The sequence below is a fragment of the Pholcus phalangioides genome, unplaced genomic scaffold (genome assembly GCF_987345545.1).
Source record: "Pholcus phalangioides strain wild (caught in Gottingen) unplaced genomic scaffold, Ppha-v1.0 ptg000001l_1, whole genome shotgun sequence".
NCBI lineage: Eukaryota > Metazoa > Arthropoda > Arachnida > Araneae > Pholcidae > Pholcus > Pholcus phalangioides.
The window spans coordinates 18,892,492-18,914,475 of NW_028301594.1; the positions used below are offsets into that span (position 1 = coordinate 18,892,492).

The following is a 21,984-nucleotide window of genomic DNA, read 5'->3' on the forward strand; positions in this document are numbered from 1 at the left end:
CAATATTCATGAACAATTCTCCGTGAATTAGTGTACCTTTTCAAGTGTTCTTTACCATCATCAACAGATGACAGTAAAATCAATATTTAAAAACTTCTAACGTACATTACAAAGGCCTAAGTGTGCAACATCCGTAGACTGGCGGGAAAAAGCTTGTTTACGTTCCTTTGGTTAGTTGTGTATGCAATTTTCTTTGTTTATCATAATCATTCTTAATTAAAATCGATAATTTCTAATTTTCATGTTTTAATCATGTAATCCATCAGCTTAGCTTGGTAAAGTATTTGATTTGATTATTTGTCTCGAATGGTAGAATTAAATTTTCGTATACAGAGCAGCACTAAATCCATTATAGAGATAAAGATTTACCCTTTTTTGTTTTAATTTATTATTCAAAACTTGAAAATGTATAACTATGACATAATTTATGTGAAATTTTTGATTCATATATCCGATTTATTCATCTTTTAAAGCTAGCCAAGTTCACATGCTCACACCATTTACCACCCGCAGTGATGCATGATTCCCCCCCCCCCCCACATACTGCAATGGAGGCCCATAGGCTAGGATATTTGGTGAGCCCCTGATCAGATTTTTTATGGACCTCTACTAAAGGCTCAGAATTGGTGATTTCTATGCCCCCACATCCGATCAATATGTAGTATTTGTGAGCCAATCAGTAAGATTCTATGCTATAATAAGAAGAAACGAAATAGGATGCTGTGTTTCAAAATGTGGCAAACTCGCTAGGTAGTCTGAATGACGTTTATGGCAAACAGTGCAGAGGCCTTCTATGTCTAGGAGGTGATGGCTGAGGCCATTTGAGCCCCCCCCCCTCCACCCAATAAATTCTGGAAAAACAGTGCAATGCACTCTCCCTCTCCTGTGTACACTTTTGAGTCCCATATATACGGTGTGTCCAGCAATTTTCAGCCTACCCCAATGTTTTCTTTATGTCAGCTCCTCTGCTTGGGAGTTATTGTTAAAATTTTCTCCTTTTTGTAGCACTGTATATAGCGCTATTTGTAGCACCCTAGGGAACATCCTATATACTACCTACACAAGACTGTTCTCTATTAAAAGGCGTGCATGGAGTTTGAAATTTAAAGATGAAATAATTCAGCCTAAAAAAATGTTTGAAATAATTCTGTTTTTTGATTGCGTGAGGAAAAACTGGGACAAACAAGTGTCTGGAAAGCCTTTTTCAAAACAGTAGTTTAATAGCGAAAAAATCAGGACACCTTTCCATTCTAGACAATTTACGATCTAACAGAGTTAAAATCTGGCATTGGCTAGCAATGAGAAGTCTGATATAATGAGAATTTTTTTCGTGATATGGCATTTTCATTATAACAGGCTTTTACTGTATTAAATTGTGTTTAATAATTTTCATTTTGGGTCATTCATTAGTTACTCCTTTTTTCAGGAAAAATTGCCCAATCGATGATGATGCTCAGCTTGATGCATGATACACCAACAGTCTTGTTTTCTAGTCATTAGGATGAAACATTTCTGCGAAAGCATCATTTGTATTTCTTTAACTCTTTGTATTGCTTGATTTTATTTTCTGTAAAAAAATGCTAGCTTTAAGAGGATCAAATCTTCGTAAGAGGCGAAAAGTTGAAGCTTCTAATACGAATGAGAATAAAAGCAAACAAACCACTCTTATGTCTTTTGTTACCCGTCAAAAAAATCTGATCCCTAGCAAAAACGATATTCAGGAGATAAAATCCTCTGAAAAGTTAGCTGAAAGTTTGATTGACGTTGCCAGTCAAAATGAAGAATGTGCCTTAGGAAACCTCAAGATCAGTGAAAATGTGGATGCTCAGGTAAATGATGACATCATTCAAACTTCTTTGCTTGTATGTAACAATGGTAAAGCATCAATCGAGAGTACTGTGTGCCTTGATGTCTCTTCCGTAGATAAAAAGATATGTGATGTATCTCTTGAATGTAGGAATGATCGCTCTAGTCATCCAAAGCAAGATTTTCTGCGGGAAAATATTCATGCTGATGCATCATTAAAAAATGTTCCATCAATTTGCTTCGAATCAAATAAGAATAAAGTTATTGTTGATACTCTTATTAATCATGATCCAGAGACGCTAATATTATCTTGTAAAAATGCTCCTTCAAAAAAACATATCCCATTGAGAAGTACCGATATTTCATCTGTGATGAGTGAACATGAGCGTGAGATAACTCTGAAATCTGCACCTAAAGCCACAAATGAAGCACTAAATGGTAATTGTGAAGTCAACATATCTTCCAATAAAACTGTCTGTGATATTTTAGAACATGATCATAAAATTTCTCCCGATTCGCCCAACCAAAAACTTGCTGCTGCTGCCAAACTCGATCACAGTGAGAATTGTGAACTAACGAGCAGCTGTCAGGATTTTGATGCATCTTTATCATGGATGACAGATTTGGAGCTTGAGAAATTAGATGTTTGCTCTGAAGATGGAGAGTAAGTATGGGATTCCGAATTTTTGTCACACATGCTTGGTATTTGAAATATATAAAAAAAATCAAATTAAATTTAGTCAGACATAATGGCTTATAAATAGAATCTCAATATCATGCGTGGTTTGCAATTTACCATCCATGAACTTCTAATGTTTAGGATATTTATTGTTTATAGTGAGAGGCAGATTTAATGGCGGGCGCATGCGGCTGCAACTTCTGAAAGGGCACAGAAAAACCCAAATTTCACACCTTTTTTTATAATTTAAGGGGCCCAATATTTTCTTTTGTGACTGTTGACTCAACCGACTTTAATCTATCTCTGGTGAGAAGTCTGTTATAATTACAATTTTCGTGCTAAATGTTTGTGCAAAAATTTCTATCAAGAAAATGTCCATTCCACCAGTTTTTGAATGAGCTTATTGTTGCTGTGTAACAGTGGAACCTCTTACTGATATAGATCATATCAGTGTTCTAGTTCAGGAGAAATTTAGTCTTTTGTTTGCAATTATATCAATTAAATCTGCACTCTGCAAAGTAGATATTTGACAAAAATTCGGAATTGGCTGTTATAGATTTTGGCAACCATTTGATTTTGCAGAAAAAATCCTATAAGGTGATACCACCTCTATCAGGATGTCTAAATTTAATGGTGAATCACTAATGCTGAGAGATTGGCAAAGTACAAAATCAAATTGTTGTCAAAAACTACTAAAATATGTCTATTTCGACAAATACTGATCTCAGTGGTGTATTGCTAACAAAAGACTGAATTTCTCCTGGACTGAATATGGTTTGTTGTGAGCTCATTTGAAAGCTGGCGCAATGGGCAAGTTTTTGCAAATTTGATAGATTGTCCTAGAAGGATAAGGATGCTTACAGAATTGACTATAACAGATTTTGCACTTCGTCAATCTTTCAGCGCTTGTAGCTCGCCATTAAATCTAGATATTCTGATGAAAATGGTTGTGACCTTATAGAACTTTTTCTATTCTTCCCAAATATGTGCTTACTTTGCATGTAGGTCTTTTCAGAAACCACAAATTTGAAGTTTTTTTTTAAATTTTACACATTTCTATCTCTCTCTTTCATAACCCATTATCTACCGTAACTCAAAAACAGACATAGGACAGGGTTGCTATGGTGTTTTATGTTACACTTTGGCTCGTTTGTCCCTCCTCTCTTTTAGCAGACGAATCGCAGTTCACCGCCCATAGTCTGTAGGTAATGTTTTATCAATTTTGCAATTCAACCGAGTAAGAATAGTTTTTCATTTGATTTCGATTTGAATGTAATTTTTTGTCTCTTCTGAATAGGAGTTCACGAAATGAAAATAGTGGTGTGAAATACAAAGTTGTTGATGTAAGCCGTTTACCTCAAAACAACGAAATTCAGCTTGTTCTTGATAATCCTGGAGGAACTACTGGCTATATGAAATGTATTTTAAGAGGGTTTTGGTGAGTACTCGAGAGCTTTTATTTTTTTTAGTCTTTTTTTTTTTTAACCTGCAAGCACTCATGCTAACCTACTGAATCACACATGCATTCATCCGTATTCCTTTGCTGAGCTTCTAACAAATTTGTACATGTTAGAATATGCATGTACGTATCAAGAACCTAAAGCAAATTTCTCTCTCTCTCCCGTTTGAAGATATATTTTAATAACTTCATGTATATTTATTGTATAAGTGTAATTTTATGTCACATGCAAAAGTTTTTAAATAAATTTCAATTTAAATTCTCATGACTATTTTTCCATGTGCAAAAAAAAAAAAACACCCCTTCCCTTAAATAAACTTTTTTAAATATCTGAAATTGAAAATTTCTATATTATTTTTTGAATATATCCCGGTTCGGGCATGGATGTTTACTAACACTAACAAATTCCCTGGACGGATCATGCTGATCCCTTGGGAATACGTGAGGATCACGTTATTTAAAAAAACGTCTGCAGCAGGCGAGATAGAACCTCTAAGTAGCCCATTACCAGTATAGAGCCTGAGGATCAAATGTTATTGAGTCAGTCACCAAAAACTCCAATTGCTCTCGTTGTGTTAATTTATAAAGGATTATACAGCAGTTTCAACAGCATTCTTGCCATAATTATTCCACTTCATTCATAATTTTTTTGATTAATCTATATAAATGTTCTGAATTAATTTGAACACAGGGTTCTTTAAATTCTTTTTCAGGACAGACTCTATTGTACACCCCGGTGACTATGTTCATGTGCTGTCATCATTCATGAATGGCTGTGCTGTCGTAGACAACTCATCCGGCTTCATCGTGATCAACCCGGATTTGTTAATTTCAAGTACAGCTGTGGTGTCAACATTATTTTGCATGCGCAAAGCTGCATTGAGTCAGAAATTTCGAAATTGGGGAGATGGAAACAACAAAGCCATGTTAATCGGTAGTTTGGTTCACCAGTTATTTCAACAAGTGAGGTTTCAGTTTTTAATAATTCACTTCATAATTGATGTGAACATAAAAAAATGTAGCTTTATTAAGAATGTTTGTGATTTTTGGGATGTCCAATTTAGTTTTTCTCCATCATCCTAGGCAGTGAATGAGAATCAGAACGATGACCGTCATATCAGAGATATGCTGATACGTATCATGAAGCATCCTGGGAATTTGGTTCTCATGTAAATATATAAATGGTTTTAATGTTTCGTGATGATGAAAGAATAATTACAATTTCATAGTGAAATTTAAATGTTGATTGCCAAATTGTAATTCTTATTTATGCAAAAAATTGCTTACATTAAAATAAAATTGATTATATCTATGATATTGAGATACATTCAAATGCAAAAATATTTTATTATGTTCATAATAATCAGAGTAAAGCTCTCTCTCCATGAGTTGTTATTTAACATTATGAAGGTCATACTTCAGGATTCTCAGCTAAATCTGCTTGATCATTTCCCTGACCAAAACTCAAAAGTTTTCCTGACTTCCCCGGACAAAAACTCTGGAAGAAAGAAATATAATTCAAAATCTTAACCTCCCAAATTTCACATTTTCGTTTTTCGAATTTCATTTTATTTCCTTTCACAGAAATTTTTCCTGACTTTTGCCAAATATTTTACATTTTCCCTGACTTCCCAGGTTGCTAGGAACCCTGTATCTGAATTGTGATGTCCAAAACACCAGTAAAAAACCACTCATTTGTTCTTTTCTTGCTTTTGATTCAAAAGATGAGTGACAGCACTTCTGAACAAATAACATTGCACAACACAAACAAACCTGTATACTGTGAAAATTAGTCTACACCAGTGGTCTTCAACTGTCAGTGCCCGGATTGGTGCTAGTTTGTCAGGATTTTCTGCTGGTCAAGAAAACATTTCTCCCAATTCATGTAGTTGTTATAATGTTAGATGTAATAACCCTTTATAAGACCAGGAAATTTTTGAAAATATTGTTTGTATTTCACCGGCATGATCAATCAAGCTTGATCTTAAAGGGATATATAAAATATTGTCTCTATATTGGTTTTTATTCCCATGGCTGTTAGGAAATCTGTGAATTATTTATCCCATTTCTGTAAATCTGTGAGATTTTTCAACTATTTTTACTGGTCCACAGGTGTAAAAAGACAACTGCTGGGCCATAACTGGGGAAGGGCAAGGCTGAGCAAAGACTGATATTTCCAATAGGTTATGTAGCCTGAATTGTTCTTGGTTCATAAGGTATGGGAGAAGGACAATTTCCTGGCAGAAAATTCTGGGGGGAAATGACATTCAGACGAAATCTACTTTTCCAGTGGAGGGGGACAGCAAAATTATTGTGTTTGCCCCCCCCCCCCTGATAAAAATGACACTGACCCTAGTTATGACCCTACCTGAATGATTTGCTGCACTCATGAATAATGTGATCAGAATCAAGTTGCAAGACAAACAATGGGCTCCGTGGGGAGTTGTTGGTACACCATCAAAGGTGTTCCCGGCAAACCTCTGCAATTATGTAGATATTAGAGCCATTTATCAGGTCACTGGCTTTTGTTTTTTACGCATCAGTTACAGATCCTCTCTACAGACTAAATGAGTGCAAGCCTTGTAAATTAACACTTTCTGGTATGTAATATTATTTGTTAGAACTGTCAGAAGAATTTTGTTTTTTAGGTGCATGTACAGCCATTGTAATAACAGTAATTTTAGTAGCTTATTTCTACCAGAACATCAAAATAAATCAGTTCTAGGTTGTGTAGGTATCAAGTTAGGAAATCGCCATTATACTTTTATGATAAATTTAACTGAAAGAAGTTTTGCTCATTTTAATTTAGGTACTGCCAAGGCATTACTGAGGAAGAGTTGATTCAGGATGTTTTACCTTATGTGAGAAGCATTTCTGAATGGATTTCAAAGCATTGCAAAGCCAAAGATAAAGCATTGTTTCCTCCTGGAAATATCAGGGTCACTGAAGTTAGAGATATTGAAGATAATATATGGTGCCCACGCTATGGAATCAAGGGGAAAATCGATCTTACTGTGAAAGTTGATCATCCAGGATTTTCAAAAGAACAGGTTTGTGAGATTTTCTGATTCTTCTTTTCTCTCTCTCTAATTTTCTGTGTATTACCATGATGCATTTATGAATTTGAATGGTTTTAAATTCGGTTTTCAGTTGATGCCCCTAGAACTGAAGACTGGAATGCCAAATTTCTCTGCCGAGCATCAAGGCCAAGTTAACTTATATTCATTGATGCTGAAAGACAGAACTCAGGAACTTCCAAATGGTTTGCTTCTTTATTTGAAAGGAAGCGTACAGATGCGAGAAATACCTGCTGATCACAATGCACAAAGGGGGTTGATTCAACTTAGGAACGAGTTGGCTCATTACACAAGCACTTGGAACAATGAACGAGTTACTATAAGTTCTCCTTCAAAAGAAGCCATGTCTGCAAACTGTTACTTACCCGATCCAATCAACAACAAAAGGATGTGCCAGAAGTGTTCCTATCTCTTTCCGTGTACCATATTTCAAAGGTCTCCCCCCCCTTTTTTTTATTCAGAAAACACTAAATTACATTATTTATATGACACTGATTCAATCCCCCCCACCTTGTGTAATATGTAGAAGTAATCAAGTTTAATGTAATAATGTAGAAGTATTGCAAAAAAAAGTGAATTTTTTTTCTATTTTCATTAGGATTATAACAACAGGTATCATAATCATTAATGCTCATCATTAAATTGCAAATCTCATGTCAGGTTCTAGCAAATAGATGGAGGTCATATAAATATATACTCTATTGCGTTGCTCAGTGGTTCTTAACCTTTCCTGTTCTGGCGAGCCCCTCTGCCAATAAGATGAAGGATACATCACCTTTACTGAATAATATTTTTCAGCATATAATAATGCAAAAATAATAAGTTGGTTGCTTTCTCGTCCAAGCTCACAGACCCTCCTTCCTGAAACATCTCCAAGGGCCACTGACATAACTGACCTTTACAAGGAATTTTTCATTTTCTCAAAACTTTCATCAAACTATGCAACCAATCTGCAAAAATTATTCAAAAGATACTTTTTCATTTTGAGGCAAAATTCACACAAGAGCATATACAGATTTCCATTCGCATCACTGGTATAAGTGGTATCGCTAATGTAAACAGTAGTAACTTAAGTCTAGTTCTCAATACTTCTAAGAATTGCAAATTATCAGGCTGAAACCTTTTCTTAACTCTAATAATTTTTTTCCCCATATCATTGATATAGCTGTAATGAAAGATAACATTCATAAGTCAAGATTCCTCAAAAGACTGGTTAAATTTTTGGAGATGATGATTACAAGGAAGAAAATTCATCTCTGTCCCCATGGAAACTCAAACCCCTGTCTTTCGTTTGCCAGATGAGTGCTCTACCAACTAAGCTATGGAAACAAAGAATATTTCTTCCTCGGAGCATATATATATGTTGAAAAGCTCTGTACATGGACAGCGGCAACAATGAACTAATAGCTCATGAATAACATAGGCAGAGAGACCGGGGTTTGAGTCCCTGTGGGGGGCAGAGATGACTTTTCTTCATCTTGTATTAACAAGTGGAGAGGACATTTCTACATACAATATTCATGTGTTCACTATGTTTCTAAATTTGAGAAAAAAGTGATCATGAGTCAAACCGTGTTAAGTTTATGAAGTAAAATAAAAACTAAAAATCTGACTATGCATTGACCAATAAAACATCAATTTGATTGTACCCAACATGAAAAATATTTATTTCGTATTATGTGGTTCTATCTCACTGAGGTTTGACTGTGATTATTTCCAGAAGCTTTTAGCAGGTGTTATCAAAGTATATTAGGTATATTATTTTCATTCAAGTTTCAAAATTTTCAAGAATTGATCAGAGAAGCACTATTATTTCCTCAGAAATATATTTAAAAGTATCAAAACAATTTGTGTGTGAATCAAAATTAAAAAGTTCATCAATCAAAATTAAAAAGTTCATCAATCAAAATTAAAAAGTTCATCAATCAAAATTAAAAAGTTCATCAATCAAAATTAAAAAGTTCATCAATCAAAATTAAAAAGTTCATCAATCAAAATTAAAAAGTTCATCAATCAAAATTAAAAAGTTCATCAATCAAAATTAAAAAGTTCATCAATCAAAATTAAAAAGTTCATCAATCAAAATTAAAAAGTTCATCAATCAAAATTAAAAAGTTCATCAATCAAAATCAATGGAAGTGTTATAATGGAATATTAGGTTTAAAATTATTTTCTCATCTTTCATTAGAGCATATCAAATGACAGTATCGGATCCATCGCATGCCATGTCAACATTTGTTCCTGAACAAAGTGCACATCTGTCAAAAGACCAACTGGGATACTTCCGCCATTGGTCTTATCTGTTGTATTTAGAATCCACTTCTACAGCAAGCAGAAAATGCTTTTGGAGAGAAGATGCATTGACCTGGTATAATCTATTGTCATATTACATGCACTATAACACATACTAGTAGTGTGTGTATCCATTCTGTTTTCAATTATATTAAATAACTCTTTCAATATAGTATAAAAATATGCTGTCCTCTCAATTTACAGCATTGTGCATTCATTTCTGAGAAACTAGAGGAGTGATTCCCTGGAGAGGTGCTGCCAAATACGAGAGTTATTCAGAAGTAATGATACAACAGCCAGTATTTATTCAAAACATTTTTGTGTGACACTGGTTCATGCATTATTTTTCCTGCATGATTGCCACCATTATTCCAATATTTACTTGGTGTGGGTAGTTTTTGTGGCCTAAGTGCAATGGAAATCCACTGCTGGCTAGTGGAACCATACCGTAACTTCATTTTTTATCATCATTGTCATGGTCAGTTCCCTAAGATTTTCTTTAGAATAAATGGAAGTCACTGGTCAGGGCTGTATGGTAGATGATCTAGAACTGATCACTTGAAAATCTTCTGTGAAACATGTTGGTGACATTTGCTGTGTTATCCTGAACAGGTGGACTTCACTTGCCAACATTACCCTGCTTTTGTTTTGAATTTCCCATTGCAGGTTTAGCATGCAGTAGCATTAATTGTGATGCTAGGAGGTATGAAGTCAATCAGAAAAATGACTTCTCTATCCAAGAAAACAGAAAATCATGTTCCAGAAGTTATCCTTTTAATGAAATCAAGAATTTGAATTTCTTTGGGTTCTATGAATGGTTATGAACCATTGCTAATGAGTATTGCTTGGATTCATCAACACTGATCCTACCTCCAAAGAATTCAAAGCACCATGTTGTTGTTTCAATAATCAGAGACAATTACTTTGTCCATATTCACTGGTTATAAACATTTGCTACTCTAGCCAGACTCACAGTAGTAGTAACAGATGATCATGAACAAGAAGCTAAAGGATTATGTTCAAAGTCAGCATTGCCAACATGAACAATAAAACATTACTTTTCTTGGCATACATTATGTATCATTACTTTCTGAACAACCCTTGTATGTCTTCTAAATAAAATTATATTGAAGATAGTAATAGGGCTGTGATTCATAACCAGTAAATCGCAACACTTTTAGGTGCTTTAGAAGTTCTTTGAGGTCGCATTGGATTGCATCAAGATATTTAAAATTCTAATCTTAGTAATGTTTAAATGTTCTTGAAAAAATCAAGTAATTTATCAAAATTTTCAGATAAATTATGTTTCAAGATGATTCACATCTCAAGTATTGTCTGACCACGGAAAGATGACCTCTCACCATCCATGACCTTTATCACAAAAAAAGGGTTTATTCTTCAGTAGGGAGAAACAGTGGAAAAAAAAGGTACCCTGAAGAATGTTTTTTCTTCCTTCCTTTCCATTTCTCCCTACTGAAGAATGAACCCTTCTCTTTTCCTGATGAAGGTCATAGACCATCTTTCCATTGTCAAATAATACATGATAATTCAATATATATCAAAATTGTATATTTTAAACCTACAAGCTGAATAATGCAAAGAAAAGCAAAAATAAGTGATAATCATTCAATTTTATGAAAACGTTTTCTTCACTTCTGATGATCATTTCGATGTTGACTAATATTTGTCTCTATATTTCATTGCAGTGAAAAAAATGGCTTCTGTTTCAGCAACATGGTGCTTAGAGATGATACTCTGACTCAGCAAGCCAGAGAGGGAGATGATTTCATCCATACATTTTTCAGGTCGGAAAAATCTCCCATAAAATCTAGGCTTGAGAACACTGGAATAAAGCCAGGCGATTACATAGTGATAAGCAACCAAGAGAATAGCTTAGAAGTTGGTTTGGCTACAGGTTACGTTGCCAAGATTTCACCAGATCACATTGAAGTCAGTGTTGAGAGGTAAATATGTTTGTCGAATCGGAATAAATTTAAAATGATGTCCAACATTGGTGGAAACTGAATTGTTTTAACACAAGGTGAAATGCTTCATTAAATTTTTTTTACATATCTATCTTAAATGTGCAATGAAGCAACATGTACGCATTCCAGGAGCATAATTATGTTGGTTACATTTATGTATTTGGAAACTCAGTACATATGCACATGCTTTTCAAACACTTAAATTATTTCTCTTATTAAAGAAATTAATTTAAGAAAAAATGTCTCCCACTGAAGAAAAGAGATATCATTACTTTACTGATATCAAAACTGAAGTTCTACTGTAAATCAAACATAGCATTAACCATTTTATACAACCATCATTTAAATTTAACCATTTAAATAATGGTAGCAAGTCTAATTGAGCTGTTAATCAGGGCCATCACAAGAGAATCATGGGTCCTCAGGCAGGTCCCACAAATTTGCATGCTTACATTTGAAAATTTTAACCAGATCTCACATTTTTCTTAGGCCCCTCTGCGCTTGAAGCACTCGGGTGGGCCCATGTGTTAAGGTGGTACTACTTAAAAGAAATAGCGTCAATGCTTGGTTTTATGAACCACACATTTTTACAAACTTCTTGATCCCAAACAATATACCTGTTATTTGAACGTCTTTCCCTTTTACGAACTAATTGTTCATGTCATACAGGTTTGTAAAAACAGCTGTCAACTGTACTTCCAAATAACTTCACAGAGCTAAAGCTATTTAACCTTGTGCTTTACTTACACAGAAACATTCAAGAGCTGACAAGATATGCAGGATATTTATTCAGAATTGATAAACCAATTTCCACCACAGCAAGAAGCACCAGTTTTTCAAATTTGGTGAAGTTGATGGTACCAGAACCAATCCAGACTCAGCTAAGAGAATTGATAATCGATAGGAAATCCCCAGAGTTTGTGATGGCCATGTCAAAACGAATCGCCATCAGAGCACGGCCGATACTCAAATCATTGAATAAGCTGCAGCGCAAGGCTATTTTCAAGGCACTGATGGCTAAAGAATATATGCTGTTGAAAGGAATGCCTGGAACAGGTGGATATTTTTTTCTTACTACAAAAATAGAAAATTCTTCAACTTTATAATCATTTTGTTGAGTATTTTAGATTTAATAAGTGCATTGTGCAAGTACTATTGAATACACCTCATAGCTTGAATACAGTCTATCCTGCTTAGTGTGACTTATTTTCATGATCCCAACTCAAATTGAAGCATACATTTCAGAAACCCCATAAGTGCAGAATTTCTAATTTTGAGATGATCAAGAAAAACAGTTTAACTTGACTAAAAACAGATTTTTTTTTACGAAAAAATTCCTCAATGTGAAGGACCGTTCTATACATAAAATGAAAGCATGATATATTCATATATTCATTAAGGTTAAAGAAAGAGGGGTAAAAAAAAATTCCAGTCTCTCTGCACTCATGGGGTTTCTGAAAAATAAATTTACAACACTGTTTTATTATTTTTATGACATTAATAATTTCATTTAGGGGTAAAAATCAACAAAACTGACTTTTTAATAACATTGAAGTTTAATTTGGTCAGTTACAGATATTTTGTAGAAATAAAATAATCATATGCAATACCTCATTTGCTATTGTGCCTAGTCAGAATATTCTCTTATTTTAACTTCAGATGTCAGCCAACTCACAATCATGTTGTAAAATTCAGCATAGTTTGTGGTATATTCAACAAGCTTTGCAGATTATCAATTTTTTTTCTTGTTGTAAGTGGGATTTTTCTAACAGGGTAGGTATTCATAGTTTACGGTTCAAGAGGGCTAGTGGTCTTTCTTAAAGAAAATGTTGACTAGTCAGGCCATTAAAGAACGTCTTGGCTTTCACTTTTCCAGGTTAACCATGGCTGAAGACAAAGTGTTTCTTATGTAGATATAGGATTCTTTTCTCCTTTTGAATGTTCATTCCCGATGTCTCGTCAGAGTTTCTTGAATGAGCATGCCCACCACTTTTCAAATATACTCATCTTGTATGTTTTTGTTTTCCACACAGTGAGTAGAAATTACTCTAAATTTCACTCACAGAACTACTTTGGTGACGGATTTGAAACACTTGGGGAACATTTGCTTTTGTCTGGAAGAGTTTTTTGAGTGATTGTCTTACTTTTGTAAGTGGCATATTCTATGCCCCAAACTTGTGATTCATATATTACAGTGTGTTTCAAAAAGAATCACCTGATTTGAAATGCATATATTACGAAAAATATTGAGCATATAGACACTTAAGATTAATTTTATCTATGGCTAATCATAGTTTTTTTACAAACCAAATTAAAGGTGCTCAGTATGTCCACCTTGGGACAGGGCCGTCATTTGAACTTTTTACGGGGAGGGGGGGGGGTGGGCGGCGGCAAAGAGCATGTGCTAAAGGTACGCATATATATATACATACCATTTGTAGTGTATTTTCAAATTAACCCATTTTTATGAGATTTTTTTTGAAAAACCAGTTATATCATCTTACATCATTTAAATATGTACCATCAAAATATACTCCAAGAATATAAAATGTGATACGAATAAAACATATTGGCTAATAATGTACTAATATGATGTTTTTCAAGGGGAAAAATTATATTTATATATAGGCCACTTTTATGTGATTTTTTGAAAAAAACCACTTGGTTAAAACGAACAACCCTGCCCTGATGCTTATATAAAAAAGGTAGTCAGAAGAATTATAAAAAAGTGTGTTTGTGATTCCAAGAAATTAATCATCTCCTTTTTTCCCCCAATAAAATCTAATTCAAAATATACATATTCTAAACACTGCACTGTGCAGCAATTTTTTGAATATACATAAACTAACATTAAAATAAAATTTTAACCTGAAAGCAACACATTTTCTTCCAAAAAAAACCCAGCCGGGGGGGGGGGGGAAGAATGGGAGCAAATTTGAAAACCCTAGTTATAAGCGGGTACCACTGTACTTTAACAGAAAGAAGAATTGTAGTGCATAGACTAAAATTCGAATGTATTGGAAAGTGAATAAAATTTTACTTTTCTGTTTGCACAATATGATCTTGTTTAACTTCTTTGTACTTTTTCTTCAGGTAAAACTGCTACCATAGTGGCAATGATCAGGCTACTTGTGGAGGAAGGACAGAGGGTTCTCGTAACTAGTCATACGCATTCTGCTGTGGATAACATTTTATGCAGATTGAAAAAACATGATGTCAGCATTTTAAGGATGGGACAGTTGTCTAAAATACATCCTGACGTGCGTTCATCTGCTTTTGAGGTTCTTGTTAAAGGAATTTCTGAAGTCAATGAGCTGTCTGAGCTCATGAAATCCAAGGTTTGTTTCTATAGGAATTAAAAGTTATTCAAAAAAAGACAACATGGCATATTTGATTCAAAGTTATATCTTTTTCTACCCCTAACATTTTTTTCTCATGATTATTAATTTGTTATATGGGTTCTGTATACTTATCAATTTCTAAAACGCACATTTTTTTTAAATTTGTGAATTTACATTCACCTCTTTTGTTTCATGCACCTACTTCTAACGTAAGGGAGATTAGTTTTGATTTAAAAAATTTTTACTTTAAACTAGTGGGAAAAAAATGTGTAAGTATCACTTTGGCTTTTTAAAATGTTTGTCCAGTTTAGAATAACTGAAATTTTCGACTGATAATGAAGTTATCGACTGACTTTTCCTTAAGATTTTCTGTTTTCCCACTTTTCTAATTCACTGGCATATTGATGCTCTTAGAGTAATATCTGTGTTTTAGAAAGCTCTTACGATCCCAGATGATTACAAGAACTATTTGTCATAACTCAAAGAACCCCAAACAATATCTGAGTTCCTGGTTGAAGAGCCTTTGAGTATCCAAATTTTTTCAAAGTTTTAAAATCTGTTCTTATCAAAAATTTATATTAATAGCGGATATAATATAAGTATAAATTTTTATCCCACTTGATATATTTCTTGGAATTATGAGACGTTCAAGATTTCATTAATATCCATTACTTGAACACAGTGAAAACAAATGTCATTTTATATTTCATTTCTCAGATGGTTGTTGGCACGACATGTTTGAGTGTACACAATCCCGTTCTACAAAGCGTGCATTTTGATATTTGCATAGTTGATGAAGCTTCTCAGATCACACAACCCGATTGTCTGGGATCTTTATACTATGCCAAGAAGTTTATTCTTGCTGGTGATCCAATGCAATTGCCACCAGTTGTGATCAATGAAAAAGCCAGGTATTTTGAAGCAGAGTTCTCTTTTCATTTGTTTTGCTACCTGATTATTCAGAAATACTATAGCTCCTAACTCAGAGATAAATTATTGCTGAAAGGCCAAAAACTGAAGTAATGATACAAGTTGAAAATTCATTTTTTAATTAAACGTCAAATATATTTTCACAGGTCAAAAGGGATGCAAGAAAGCTTGTTTTCTTATCTGGAAACATCTGAAAACTGCATGGAATTGGTTTTGCAATATAGAATGAACAGGTTTGTGTGAAACACTATCGTCATTATTTTTTATAAATTTTTAATACAGAGTGTTCTGTTCAAATGTCCCTATTTTTGATCAGTTCCTGCACTTAACAAGTATTAGCTGGAAAGGATAAGAAAAGTATGTAAATAAAAAGCAACACTCAAAAAGTTTTTGTATAAAAATTCAGTACACTTCCACTCCTTTTGTTGTCCGTATGAAAAATGCCCAAGAACCATGTAGTGTGAAAACATATGATACACATTGATTTTGGATTGTTTCTTTTCTTTTCACAAATTGCATGGGGATTTTCTGAGCGTCAAATTTTGCCATTGGATTAACCGTGTTTGATGCACAGAATGTTGCCTCATCTGAAAAAATATCCTGGAGAAGAAATCAGGTTCACCGTCTATAAAAGCTAACATCTTCACGAAACAATTTTTTTGCACCTTCAACTATGGTGACACTATTTTTCTCTTTGTTTGCTGAGAACAATGGCAGTGTTCATAATAATGCTATCAGAAATTTTTTTGCTAAACTCTATGAGTTAGGCAGTCAAAATTTTTAAATATCACCACTACAAGTGACATTTTTTATTTTTAATTACTGTTTGAAATTAGGGATATTTGATTCAAACTCTGTACAGTGATACTTCAGCTTACAATTTTTTTCTAACTTTTTTTTGACGTTTTCCTGCCTTGGCTAATTAATGTTTTGGTAGTCATGGATGCATATGCTAGTATGAAACATGCATCACATGAGCTAAATTTTCATACTAAACAAAATGAAATCCAATGAATAACTATTACTTAAGCATGGGCGGAGATACGAGGGGAGCGTCAAAGGTGGAGTGAACTGATCTAATGTATATATGAATTGACATCATCATCGTGCCCCACAGACTTCCAAATTTATTTCTGCCTATGTACTTAAGCAACATTAATTTATTTCCACCTTGAGATTACTTTTCAGATACACATTTCTCTCTTTTAAAAAGATTTTGAGCCATTTCATATGAAATGAAGAATCAAGCACAGAGAAACTGCATTAAAAAATAGAGAGAAAATACCTGTCTCTTGAATGATTTCAGTGGATACGGTAAGACTTTTACCATCAAACTGAATGGTTAGACATTCCAGGAACGTATCTTTTCAATCTGCATGTGTGTGAGAGCGAGAAAGATGTCCTGACTATATCACATAACCCACCACTTCGATCTTCACCATTTTTTTACATGGAGTTGGGTTCATGAGCCTGACTGAATACCATACACAGTGTAAAATAATCATTAGAAATTCCATGGAGAAATGTGTATGAGGTGCATGTACTATGGATAAGTAGTATTCATGTAAAAAATAAAAGATATTTTGTTTTATCTTCCTTTTGAACTCTCATTCATCACACTGTGAAAAGATGTTTATCTCAGCTGTATATACTTTTTACAGTGCTTCTTAATGTTTTATGGAACTTATTTAAATTTTTGGCCATTTCTGGAATGAATTAAACAATTTTCCACAGAAACTTATAGAAAATAACATTTTGGCTGATGAATGTGAATTCTGTTCCAGAATGAATTATCTTTGTTAGCTGAGACATCACTGCATTTTATCATACTTAATTTCATTTATTCTTTGAGATATAAGTCTTACAAATAATTTTTCATTGCTTGAATGAAATACTGTGATGTAAAAAATTCTATGTTTTTAGACTATAAATACAGACAGAATATTAAAGAAAATTATAAGAAAAAGAACCAGAGTAGTAAGTTTATATATGCAGTATTAATTGACAAATACTGCAGGATATTTAACCCTTTGCGGTTTAGAAGTTTGTTGGTACAGTTCGTACATAATAGTGCCTCCCCCCTGCAATGAGGAAGACCCCTGGATGTTTGTCCCTTTGCAGTTTTTGTATAGCTTAAGTCTAAAAAGCAAAATTCACAGGTGTCTTGCTATTATTGTAAGGTGCTGCTGTAACAATGAAATACCATGGTTTCCTGATGTAGTCCTATGTCAAGTCCACCTCGACACAGGACCACACATGGTTAGGATTTTGAATTTAAAAAATAATAATTTGGTAGGTAAAACCATCTAGTGACTATTCTGTATGAACTATTTAAACATAAATCATGCATTTAAAACAAGCTTTTATAAAACACAGTCTCATTATTCAACCATATACAGTGAAACCTTGATATAATGATACTCCTGTATCATTATATCAAGATAATCCTTGATATATTAATGATAAACCTTGATATAATGGATCAAGAAAAAATATTATTGCAGAGGGATTATATCTTTTATATATGCTAAAAATGGTTGCATAACAACAGCTTATCAAATGGTGCAAATGGAGTTAATCATTTTTGAATAGCATTTGAAATTCCTTTATGATTTCAGGGAAATAATGCGTTTATGCAGTGAATTGGTGTATGGTGGTTTGATGAAATGCGGTTCTGAAGAAATTGAGACATCTGTTCTAAGTTTCAACTTAGCAGGTTACCAAGAAATTACATCTTCAATTAAGGGCACATGGTTGTCAACAGCGCTAAGTAACCAGTTGGAGCATTCTGCTGTATTTGTGAATACCAGTGAACTTTCTTCAACTGACAAATCCGATGAAACCTGTGGCAAAATTGCTAATGAGACAGAAAATCGATTGGTTCTCTTGTTATCAAAATATATGATCAAAGTAAGCCAAATATTTATTTTTTTCACCAAATCTGTATCATTTCTTCACATTTTAAATTTTAATGTAGACCAGGGGTGCACAACCTCCGGCTGTCAGGCCACCAAGGAGCTCTATCTGGCCCAGGAGAGTTGTTCTGGTAGAAAAGTATCAATACACACATAACACAATAAATACTTCGACTTACATATTTCTGGGGGGGGGGGGACAAAATCTGGATCCATATGGGATATCTCCAATTATAAACAAAAAGTTGTCAAAGGCAAGTAAAGTTGCAAATTGCAACTGTCAAAAACAAGTAAAGTAACCAACTATTGCTAAAATTGCTGAAAAAATTGCCAATGGTAGGAAATAGAGGGTTCTAAAAGTACCAATGGTTAAAAATGTGGAGCACCACATTTTGATTTGCCGCTGTGGTGGTCGAGTGGTTATAGTGCCGGACTCGTGATGCGAGGATCCGGGTTCGAACCCCACAGTGGTGGTCGGCTGAAGTTGGTTTTCTGTGGTTCCCAACTTCAAGGCGCAAATGCGAGCCGATCTCCCCGTTAAAAAGTCTCGCCACAGAGAGCAACAGTCCTACAACGGTAAATCATTCAACCATAACACTTCACTCATAGTTAGTAAAACTGGGAACAGATAACAGCACTACACATAACAAGCATTACACAGAAACAAACTATACGTCAGGTTGCACTACACGTACACGCACATTCCCACATTTACCGATTCGTTGGGGGGTTCCGCGGGCGGGGGGGGGGGGTGCATGTGGGGTGTAGCAGTAGTAGGTAGGGGCTCGGGGATCCATGATGTTCTTAAGTCAGCCACCTCGTTGGGCAATTTGCCTGTTGTGGCGTTGTATTTGTATTTGTATAATGTAGACAAAAACTTTAGAAAATTTTTTTAATTTAGTGTAATGTATGTTATCAGTTCTTATACAGTAATACCTGTCTTCAATGAAATCGTAAGGGACCGAGATTTTTTCTGTTGAACACAGGTTTCTGCTTAATAGAGGTTCAATTGCCATAATGTGTAAAATTATATAACGATCTCGTATGTAATTGAAGTACAGTAAAATAAAAATAAATCATTTGAAAATAAACTAATTAATTTGAATGTACATAAAGCAATGCACATTATTTACTACAATTATACTAAATATTTAGGTTTTCATAGCATCTGTATGAAACTTCGCCCCACACCTTCATTTAAAATGACTACATTTACGTTCTTTATGATTTTCTTTGAAATTTTCAACGAGGGTGTCAGTATCTGTCGTATGAGGTTCAGTTTGTATATTGTCATCTATATTTATACAATCTTCAGCACTAGGGCTCTGCACTTGCGATCACGGAAAGCAGCTTGCATGCAATTTTGTAAGTCATTGTATATCATTTGCAAATTTAACAATTACACTGATTTCTCCCATAGAAAAGCCTGCTTTACCAAAACATTTTGTTACAATTTCAGAAAGCAACTGTTTCACTACATAGGGCTTTTCAAAAACCACAGCATCAAGTACAGCAACGGTATTTACAAATCTAAGGGTGGGTGGCAAGGAGTCATTGCATTAACAATTTCAATAGAAGAACTGATATTTTGTATGATCCTTTGGTTGCGAAACAGTCGAAGTGTTTGTGTGAAATTTTCCATTAAAGGGTAAAATTTTTCTTTCAGTTTCTGTATTAGACAGGTTCTGTTTATTCTAGGTTTTTAATGTGTATTTTGGGCATTGAAATCACGGGACTACAATTTTTTCCCGTTAAAGACAGGTTTCCACTTAATAGGTTGACAAAGATTTAATAAGTTGACAAAGATTTTTTCCGTTGAAGACAGGTTTTACTGTATTATCTTGTACTCTATGTTTACATGTGTATGTGCATGCGCTTTCCCTCCCTCCTTCATGAATAAACTCATTTTTCGGGTTTGACATTATTTTTCAGTTGGGAATCTTGCAATGTGATGTTGGTGTTATAGCTCCATACAGATGTCAAGTTGAACTCATTACTAAGACCCTCCAAAAAGAAGGTTTTACAAGTATTGAAGTTAATTCTGTTGACCAATACCAAGGGAAAGACAAAGATGTCATCATTGTATCATGTGTGAGGAATCATGCTGCACAGTCAAATGAAAGAAATGTGAGTTATTCATTGGTTTTTCAGATTTCTTGCATTTGAATATTTCACTCATAATATTTACATTCAACCGACTGGCAAGGTGAAAAATATACTTAAAACGGTTTAAAGCTATTGAAATAAATTTTTCTCTTTCTCTCAAAAAGAACCCTTCAAAATAGTTCTGGACATCTTTTCCAACAAGCTTAATGGATATTAAGCTTCACTTCGTCTGTAAAATTTAAAAGATTTTTGTGCAGGACCTTTGGAAAGTACAAATATTTCTGTATGTACACATGTATGTAGATATATCTACAACCACCAGTCAGTTAAAAGAGGAATGGCGTAAGAAAATGCTAAGATTTTTGCTGATTAGCAACACATAACAAACCAATCTCCAATCCATGCAAATATGGTCCCATCAAGTTTTTCCTCAAAAAAGCATCAATACTGCACCAACACCCAATAGGTACACCAATTTTTAGGCTCTCGAACAGTGACATATCTGGGACTGAAAGGGTTATACACTCTTACTATAATAAACATAATTTATTGTTTTACTGCACATAGTTAATCAAAAAATTACTTCTACTTTAATTATACTACTATACAGTAATATAGACTGTATAGTTTAACTTACTACTACAGCGACACAGCAGAAATTACAGAGCTTCTTCAAAAAATGTCGTATTTTTTAATGCAGTAGTATGCACCTGCTGAAAATCTGAATAAAACCTAGGGGGAATAGGGAAAGAGTGTTTCATTGAGACATCAATTTTACAAAATATCTAGGCTTGTCAATGCTAAAATAAGAGGCTTTTAAGATGGTGAGAGGTCTTAATATGCCACTCAAAAGATTAAAACCACCCAATCTGTCTCATACTGAAAAATTGTTGCAATTACTATTTTTTCTAATCTATTTCATCCCTAAAATTCATCCCTTAAAACATAGGAACAAATCTACGATGTAGCTGTAGTTGAAAAATGATTTCAATAAAATTCACAATTAAATGAAAAATTCTTTCTCATCAAAGATTTCTCAAATGTTCTTCCTTCATAAGGTGTCAACGATACTTGGTGATATGCGGAGACTGAATGTGGCGATTTCCCGAGCTAAGAAGAAACTCATAATGATTGGGAACAAAAAAGCTTTGTCAGGCTACGAGTGCTTCTATAAATTGATTGATTTATTAAGGCCAGATCAATTGCTGACACTTACAGCAGATGATATGCCTTGAAAGTCATAATCTGTGAGTTCATTGCCCTTTTTATATTGATTTTAGACATTTTGAAAACAATTTTTTTCATGTATTCATGAATTATATTTTATGAATATTTTTTAACGTTTCAATAAATAAATAAATATATATATATATTTACAACATTTAGTAATTTCA

At 33.9% G+C, this 21,984-nt stretch overlaps 1 protein-coding gene across 1 annotated transcript; it reads left to right on the top strand.

Annotated features, from left to right (window-relative positions):
• Positions 1-1,426: 1,426 nt before the first annotated feature.
• Positions 1,427-21,936, top strand: Dna2 (DNA replication helicase/nuclease 2). Its single transcript, XM_089231993.1, has 15 exons — positions 1,427-2,470; positions 3,783-3,923; positions 4,658-4,907; positions 5,028-5,113; positions 6,754-6,994; positions 7,095-7,456; positions 9,210-9,389; positions 11,020-11,277; positions 12,050-12,354; positions 14,392-14,636; positions 15,357-15,550; positions 15,716-15,802; positions 18,188-18,479; positions 20,417-20,611; positions 21,649-21,936. The coding sequence occupies exons 1-15, from the start codon at positions 1,578-1,580 to the stop codon at positions 21,823-21,825; spliced, it is 3,906 nt and encodes a 1,301-aa protein (XP_089088119.1). The 5' UTR covers positions 1,427-1,577; the 3' UTR covers positions 21,826-21,936.
• The last annotated feature ends 48 nt before the right edge of the window (positions 21,937-21,984 follow it).